This window comes from Vombatus ursinus, unplaced genomic scaffold (assembly GCF_900497805.2).
Source record: "Vombatus ursinus unplaced genomic scaffold, bare-nosed wombat genome assembly UNPS02014792.1, whole genome shotgun sequence".
Classification (NCBI taxonomy): domain Eukaryota; kingdom Metazoa; phylum Chordata; class Mammalia; order Diprotodontia; family Vombatidae; genus Vombatus; species Vombatus ursinus.
Window position 1 is genome coordinate 3,229,203 of NW_020954570.1, and position 9,458 is coordinate 3,238,660.

Here is a 9,458-nt window from a genome sequence, read left to right on the forward strand (position 1 = left end):
AAAGAAATGTATGATAGATTCATACTTTAAGAACAGTGAAGATCAAGGCAGAAATTCTGAAGAGATTGTACTGGAAACACTAGCTTTAGCATTAAGAGAAGAAAAAGAAATTGAAGGTATTAGAATAGGCAAAGAAGAAACAAAGCTGTCACTCTTTGCAGATGACATGATGATATACTTAGGGAATACTAGAGATCAAGTAAAAAACTACTTGAAATAATAAACAACTTTAGAAAAGTTACAGACTATAAAATAAACCCACATAAATCCCTGGCATTTCTATATATTACCAACAAAGCCCAACAGCAAGACATAGAAAGAGAAATTCCATTTAAACTTACTGTAGACATTATAAAATATTTAGGAGTCTACCTCCTGAAACAAACCCAGGAACTCTATGAACACAATTACAAGACACTTTTCACACAAATAAAGTCAGATCTAAATAATTGGAAAAATATCAGTTGCTCATGGGTAGGCTGAGCTAATACAATAAAAATGACAATTCTACCTAAGCTAATTTACTTATTCAATGCCATACCAATCAAACTACCAAAAATTATTTTATAAAGTTAGAAAAAATAATAACAAGATTGATTTGGAAGAACAAAAGGTCCAGAATATCGAGGGAACTAATGAAAAGAAATACAGGGGAAGGTGGCCTAGTCATTCCAGATCTTAAATTGTATTATAAAGCAACAATCATCAAAACTACTTGGAACCGGCTAAGAAATAGAGTGGTGGATCAGTGGAATAGGATAAATATTCGAGACACAGTAGTCAATGACTATAGTAATCTATTATTTGATAAACCCAAAGACCTCAGTTTCTGGAATAAGAACCCACTCTTTGAAAAAACTGCTGGGAAAACTGGAAAAGAGTATGGCAGAAACTAGGCATAGACCAAAATCTCACACCATATACCAAAATAAGGTCAAAATGGGTTTATGATTTAGATATAAAGGCTGATAATATAAACAAATTGGGAAAGCAAGGAATAGTTTACCTATCAGATCTATGGAGAACAGAAGAATTCATGACCGAACAGGAGATAGAGAACATTATGAAAAACAAAGGTGGATAACTTTGATTACGTTAAATTGAAAAGCTTTTGCACAAACGAAGTCAATGCGACTAAGATTAGAAGGAAGGTAGAAAATTGAGAAAAAAATTTTTACAACCAGTTTCTCTGATAAGAGCCTCATTTCTAAAATATATAGAGAATTAAGTCAAATCTATAAGAATATAAGTCATTCCCCAATTGATAAATGGTCAATGGATATGAACAGGCAGTTCTCAGATGAAGAAATTAAAGCCATCTATAGTCATATGAAAAAATGCTCTAAATCACTACTGATTAGAGAAATGCAAATGAAAATAACCCTGAGGTACCACATCACACGTATCAGATTGGCCAACATGACAAAACAGGAAAATCATAAACGTTGGAGAAGATGTGGCAAAATTGGAACACTAATGCATGGTTGGTGGAGTTGTGAAATGATCCAACCATTTTGGAGAGCAATTTGGAACTATGCCGAAAAGGCTATAAAAATGTGCATACCCTTTGACCCAGCAATAGCACTTCTAGGGAAACATCCCAAAGAGATCATACAAATGGGAAAAGGACCCACATGTACAAAAATATTCATAGCAGCTCTTTTTGCAGTGGCAAAGCATTAGAAATTGGGAGGATGTCCCTCAATTGGGTAATGGCTGAGTAAGTTGTGTATATGAATGTAATGGAATACTATTGTGCTATAAAAAATGATAAACAGGTTGACTTCAGAAAAATCTGGAAAGACTTGTATGGTCTGATGCTGAGTGAAGTGAGCAGGACCAAGAGAACGTTGTATACAATAACAGCCACATTGTGTGATGACTAATATTGATAAACTTAACCCTTCCCAGCAATGCAAGGATCTAAGACATCTCCAAAGGCTTCATGATGGAAAATGCTATCCACATCTAAAGAAAGAACTATGGAAGTTGAATTGCCATTTTTTTCTCTTCTGTTGTTTCCTTTTTCTGGTGGTTCCTCCTATTGGTTCTAATTTTTACTTATGACATCAGTAATGTGAAAATATGTTTAATAGGAATATATCTGTATAGCCTATATCAGATTATGCACCATCTTGGGAAGGTTGGTAGGGAGGAAAGGGGAGAAAAATTTAAAATTCATAAGCATATGGAAGTATTATTGATAAATCAAAATAAATTAATAAAAATTAAAAAAAAAGAAATTCTGAAGGGGACAACATTGTCAACAAATGTACATCTGGAACCTCAAAAGGGAATAAGAACTGGTCTGAAGCCCAAAAACCCTTCTTAGAAGAGCTCAAGAAGGATTTTAAAAGTCAAATGAGATAGGTAGAAGAGTCCTTAAAAATACAATTAGCCAACTGGAAAAAAAGTACACTGAAGAAAACAAGTCCCTAAAAAATGCAATTGGCCAAATGGGGAATGAGGTACAAAATCTAATAGAAGAAAACAATTTTTTAAAAATCAGAATTGGATAAATGGAAACTAATATCTCTATGAGAGAGCAAGAATCAGTCAAACAGAAACAAAAATATGAAAAAAATAGATGAAAACGTAAAATACCTCATTGGTATAACAACTGACCTGGAAAATCAATCCAGGAAAGACAATTTAAAAATTATTGGTCTACCTGAAAATCATGATGATAAAAAGAGCCCGGACAGTATCTTTCAGGAAATCATAAAGGAAAACTGCCCTGAGGTCCTAGAATCAGATGGCAAAATAGCCATAGAAAGAATCCACCACTAACCTCCTGAAAGAGATCCCAAATTGAAAATGCCAAGGAATATAGTAGCCAAATTTCAAAATTACCAGGTCAAAGAGAAAATACTGCAAGATGCCAGAAAGAAACAATTTAAATATCATGAAACCACAGACAGGATTACACAGGAACTTGCAGCTTCTACATTAAAAGACCATAGGGCATGGAATATGATATTCCATAAGGCAAAGGAGCTTGGATTACAACCAAGGATCAACTACCCAGCAAAAATGAACATAATCTTTCAGGGGAGGAGATGGATATTCAACAAAACAGGGGACTTCCAAACCTTCCTGATAAAAAGACCAGAGCTCAACAGAAAATCTGATCTTCAAATACAGGATGCTAGAGACACATAAAAAGGTAAATGGTACAGAAAGATACAATATGTTGTTAATAAAGGCAAACTGTTCACATCCCTACAAGGGAAGATGACACATAATTCTTGAGAACTATATTGTTATTTCACCATGTTAAAGGAGTATACATAAAGGGGGTAGATATAAGTTGACTTTGAGGTAATTATAAAAAATAATCTAATCAAGTGGATTAAATGGATCCAAGTAAGTGGATTAGTCTGATCTAAGAAAATGTACTGAGAAAGGAGGAGACAGACAAGGGTAAATTACATTACAGGAAAAGACACAAAAACCTGTTACAACAGAGGGAAAGAAGGGAGGGAGATGAGCATTGTTTGAACCTTACTTTCGTTAGATTTGGCTCAAGAAGGGAATAACATAATCTGTTAGGTATAGAAACCTAACTTGCCATATAGGCAGTAGGAAGGAAAAGGGGAAAGAAAAGGGAGGGGAGATAGAAGGGAGGGAAGAAGCAGTAAGCATAAAAGAGAACAGGGAAAGTGGTAATAGAAAGGAGGAGGGACTGAGGGAGGTGGTGGTCAAAAACAAAACACTAGTGAGGAGGGAAAAGGGAAAAGGAGAAAGAAAAGCATAAACAGGTGGGGAAAAGGATGGAGAGAAAGACACAGATAGTAATCATAACTGTGAATGTGAATGGGATGAACTCTTTCATAAAATGGAAGTGGAAAGCAGAATGGATTAAAAACTATAATCCTACAATATGTTGTTTACAGGAAACACATTTGAAAAAGAGTGACATGCACAGGCTAATGGTAAAAGACTGGAGCAGAATATATTATGCTTCAGTTGAAGTATAAAAAGCAGGGGTAGCAATCCTGATTTCACACAAAACAAAAGCAAAAACAGATCTTATCAAAAGAGCTAAGGAAGGAAACTACATCCTGCTAAAAGACACCATAGACAATGAAGTAATATCATTACTAAACATACATACACCAAATGGTATAGCATCCAAATTCTTAGAGAAGTTCAGAGAGTTACAGGAAGAAATAGACAGCAAAACTATACTACTGGGGGACCTGAACCTCCTCCTATATGAGCTAGATAAATTTGGGAAAATTGGAAAACTAATACATTATTGGCGGAGTTGCGAAATGATCCAGTCATTTTTGACAGCAATTTGGAACTATGTTCAAAAGGCTATAAAATTGTGCATACCATTTGACTCAGCAATACCACTTGCTGGTGTGTATCCCAAAGAGATCATAAAAATAGGGAAATGACCCACATGTACAAAAATATTTATGGGAAATGGCTGAACAAGTTGTGGTATATATATGTAATGGAATACCATTGTGCTATAAGAAATTATGAGTAGGCAGACTTAAAAAAAAAAACTTGGAAAGACTCACATGAACTGATGCACAGTGAAATGAGCAGAACCAGAAGAATATTGTACACAGTAACAGACACTTAATGGGATGACTGACTTTGATGGACTTGGTTCTTCATAGCAGTGCAGGAATCTAAGACAACTCCAAAAGATTCATAATGGAAATTGCTCTCCACACCCAGAGAAAGAAATATGGAGTCTGAATGCAGATGGAAGAATACTATTTGCTTTCCTTTTCCTTTGTTGTTTTTTTTTTATTGCTTCATTCTCTCGTGGTTCCTCTAATTATTCTTTGTATCATGACTAATGGGAAAATATGCTTAACATGAATGTATATGTAGAGACTATATCACATTGCATGCCATCTTGGGGAGGGGAGGAGAAAAGGGAAGGGGAGAAAATTTAAAACTCAAAATCTTATGGAAACCAACATTGAAAACTAAAAATATTTTTTTTAAAAAGAGAGATATAAAAGTAAAAGCAATGCATTAGTGATTTATTTGTACCTTTGCATTTTCATACTTTCACTTTTTAGAAATTAAATTTATTTCATCTGTCACTAAAATAAAATATAATGTCAGTACTAGAAAGGATCTGATGTGGTTTTTTAACAAAAATAAATTCATAGCTTGATCTATTTTCTCTCTTTGACATTATTGTGTTTTGTTGTGGATTGTTGATAAGTTAAATTACAATACCAGGCAAGATCAAGGGGCATAACTATGATCTAATTTATCTAGTTACTATATTTGACAACAAGAAGGAATTTCAACTTCTGAGAAAAGCTGATGAATTTAGAACCAAAGTGTACATATGCCAGGTAACCATGCAAATTTATTTATTATATACCAGTATTTTTTACGTCAATTATAGGAAGAGTTAGTATAGAGTTAATTTTGGATTATATGTGTAATAACAATGTGTAATAACAATAGCAATGCAAGAATCTAAGGCAACTCTGATTCAAACACAAAACAATATAGAGCATTCTCTAAGTCTAATTATGTTTTCATAATCTGATTCTTATCTCCCTTTCAGTGTTACAATTTTCTTTCATACTTCTACCCTTCATGTTCTCTATTTTACAACAAAAGGGACTGTTTTTCCATTGTTCATGCTTATTTTCTCCTTGCTTATATTATCCTTGTCCTTGTCATACATAAAATGAATTCTGCTTCTGTTGACATCTTTCTTTTTCTTCAAGGACTATATGAAATATCACCCCATACATAAATCCATGGGCAGCTAGGTGAAACAGTGGATAGAGCACCAGCCCTAAAGTGAGGAGGACCTAATTTCAAATCTGACTTCAGACACTTACTAGCTGTGTGACCCTAGGCAAGTATTTAACCCTGTCTGCCTCATTTACTCATCTGTTAAATTATTTGGAAGAGGAAATGACAAACCATTCCAGTATCTTTGCTAAGAAAATCTCAAATGGGGCCATAGATTTGGAATATATTTTCTTCATTGTTCATCTAATTTGTTTATGTTGCCCCCTTTCATGTGTGAGATCATGTTTCCATTGAATTTTATCTAAATATGTGGTGTGAGATGACATTCAATTCTAATATAATAATACTGCAAGGTCCCCTTTCCTCTGACTTTGTTTCATTACTTTACTTGAGATTCTTGACCTATCATTTTTCCAGATGAACCAGTTCTAAATGTAGCGGTTGAATGGAGGACTTAGCTTCTTTAGGAATTGTTTGACCTTCTTTCCTTCTGTCATTAAGTCCATGCTTTCTGGATGCTACATTGAGCTGGAATTTCCTGGATCCTCCTTTGGACCTCTCATCTGCTATGCAAGGCTTAAGGGTTACCTAACTTCTAAGACATTTTTTTTTTGCTGCTGTTGGACATTGGCATGTCTTTGGACTAGGTGTTATTTGGGTTCTTTCTCCTTCTCCATTGAGACTTCAGAGCTTTTTCATGCTGGCTACTCTTTAGGACATTTCCCCCCATCAGATATTAAGGACTGTCCTAGCTGTGCAACCAGGATTTTTCATACTTTACTGTCACATGCCTTGGCTAATTTCCCCCATTCAGGGTTTCTGTAGGTTATCAAAGGCATTTTATGTAGTTATCAAATGGATAGAGAAATTTTTAACTGATTCTCTTTGTTTGTTTGTTTGTTCCTTTTTCATTGTATTTCATTCTCTTGAACTTTTAGGAATTTAATGGTACAATTTGGTGGACCTTAGCTCCTTTCTGTCTTCCTTGCAAAACTCCAGATCCCACTATTTACTTTGCTTTTAATCAATAACTTGAATAAAGATGAAGGTGGCATGCTTATCAAATATGCAGGTGACACAAGGTTTAATAGATAGCTAGCATAATTCTTTTCAGAATCATGATGCAAAAATATCATTACATATTAGAACCTTGAGCTTGAGAAAATAAGATTAATTTTTATAGGAAAAAATTTGAGGACTTACATATATGTTAAAAATCAATTCCCCACATACAAGATGAGAAAATCATAGCAAGATGTCTCTTCGTCTGAAATAAATAGATCTTCAAATTTTCTGGATTATTGGACATTAACTCAAATATTGTCAACATCTTGGATATCTTCTAGACACTGCTTATTAACAATTATTAACAAAATATATGTTTTCAAATGTGGCATCAATAATTAAAAAACAAAGTCTTAGGGGCAAAAAAGTCTAGTCAGAACACAGCATGACTAGACCATCACCTTCTTACTCTTTGATGATTTATGTCTATTAATGTAAACATAACTTTAATGTGTTCATAAAGTGGAGACAGATTATTGGATCCAGATGATTTTACAGAGAAATAATTTGTAACATAAGTAAATCTTTCACAAAATAGAGAAAAGAGGCCCTGTACCAAATACACAGTATTCTTGGATGCCTTGAAAGATTGGTAGATAAATAGATAGATCAGGCTTAGTGCAGAGAGTATTAGGAAATCAATAACCATGGGGTAAACTTGTTGGAATACTAGGAAAATTTGGGGATGAGAGAGACAGAGCAAGAGAGAGACAGAATGAGAGAGAGACAGTCAGAGAGACAGAGACAAAGTCAGAGAGACAGAGAGAAAGACAGAGAAACAGAGAGAGAGAGAGTCAGAGACAGGGACAGAGAGACAGAAACAGAGAGACAGAGACTGTTAACTTAAGAAAATTTTAAAATATATGGAAAGGGGAAGCTCACAGTTGATTTAGGGGGAAAACTAAAGTAAACTGAAAAAAAAAACATGTTATATCTAGTAATAAGAAAATTGAAAACAATTCAAATAGATGAATATCTCCAAACTGTTATATAACCCAGATTACCAAATTAACATATTTAGATCTTTACCAATATATTTTTTAAATTTCTTATTCAAGTTTATTAAGAGATGAGTCTCAGGCTTTCAGGAAAAAAATCCTTTGGCTTGTAGAGAGTAATGAAAAAAACAATAGGGGGTTTCAGCAATGGATAGATAGTATTTGTGACATCTTGGTAACCTCTTTAGAGCCATCTTATGAGCTATATAAGACATGCATCATTACTTATTAGTTAATTCTTGTTTTGAAAAAAACAAGCAAAACCCAGCATTACCAGTTTCATCACTCACTTTATTGGCCAGATTGTACCGAACAGTTGTAATGTGGAAAGGATAACCTTCTGCTTGGTCAAAGAGGAGATCCATGACCAAGAAGTGGAAGTTACAGAGAACCTGATTCTGGTTCAAGCTAAGGAGACACTTCCCAACAATGGGAGCTATGCCAGGATGGAATGGCCTGCCTCATGAGGCAGTGAAGTCCCTGTTACTAGTGATATTCCAGCAGAAGTTGAATGACCAAAGATGTAGTAGAATTTGGACTAGACCATGTTCTTTGGCTTACAAAATCACACCTTGCTGGTCATCAGTTCCATATCAACACCAGTCTAGGTCCATCAGTCCATACAGCAGGCCCTTGTAACACTTTTTCTTGGTGTGCACCTTAATATGGTCTGCGAGTTCAGAATGGTTGGGGAATGCCCTACCACACTCGATGCAGCAGAATGACCTGACTTTGATATGTCTTCACTGGTGGACTCTCATGTCTGCTTTCATTAGAAAGCTCTTGCCACACTCTGGGCACTGGAAGGACTTTTTGCCTATGTGTATTCTGATGTTATCAGTGAGATAATGATGCATGGTGAAGCCCTTACCACAGTCACTGCAGGAAAATGGCTTTTCCTCCCTATGCCGGTACTGGTGGGCCTTCATGTCCTCCTTTACTCCAAAGCTCTTGTCACACTCTGGGCACTGGAAGGGCCTATCCCCCATGTGCAGGTGCTGGTGCCTGAGCAGTTGGGATTTTTGGGCAAAGTTCTTTTCATACTCAGTGCACTGGAAGTGTTTTTTTGGTCTATGAACTCCAATGTGATTGGCTAGCTGAGACTTGTTGGTGAAGCCTTTGCTGCACTCATTGCAGCAGAATGGTAAGAGTCCAGACCAGTTCTGGTTTTGAAGATCATGTCCATGAATTTCCTGTTGTCTTGAAACTGAAGATCCAGACTCCCCTCAAGATAACTGCACCTCTGTGTTTTTCAAGTCAAGATGTTCATCATCACTGCTGCAGACTGCAAAGCCTCCTGTTTCCAAGTTCCCTTGATTGCTAATGAGTGACTCTTCTTGTTCAGTGTGGGTTATCAAGTCAGGTCTAGGTATGGCACAGCCAGATAACAGTTGGTCCTGTGTGCTCTTCATGTCAGGATGCTCATCAGCACTGGAACCAATAGCCAGTTCTCTTTTGTCCAAGTGTCCCCAATCTCTGATGAATGATTCTTCCCCTTATTCAGTCTGAGTTATCAAGTCTGCTTTGGGAATGGCATAGCCCAGTGAGAACAAGTTCTCATAATTAGTCTTCATGACATGCTTGTAAAGTTCCTTCTGCCACCCTTCCAAGGTCCCCTACTCCTGCTCCGTGAAATACATGGTC

General features: G+C 35.8%; 1 protein-coding gene across 1 annotated transcript; it reads right to left on the minus strand.

The window, feature by feature from the left end:
- Positions 1 to 8,557: 8,557 nt before the first annotated feature.
- LOC114048291 (oocyte zinc finger protein XlCOF15-like) lies at positions 8,558 to 9,226 on the minus strand. Its single transcript, XM_027869186.1, has 2 exons — positions 9,056 to 9,226; positions 8,558 to 8,977 (listed from the first exon to the last, which is right to left on the minus strand). The coding sequence occupies exons 1-2, from the start codon at positions 9,224 to 9,226 to the stop codon at positions 8,558 to 8,560; spliced, it is 591 nt and encodes a 196-aa protein (XP_027724987.1).
- Between the last annotated feature and the right edge of the window lie 232 nt (positions 9,227 to 9,458).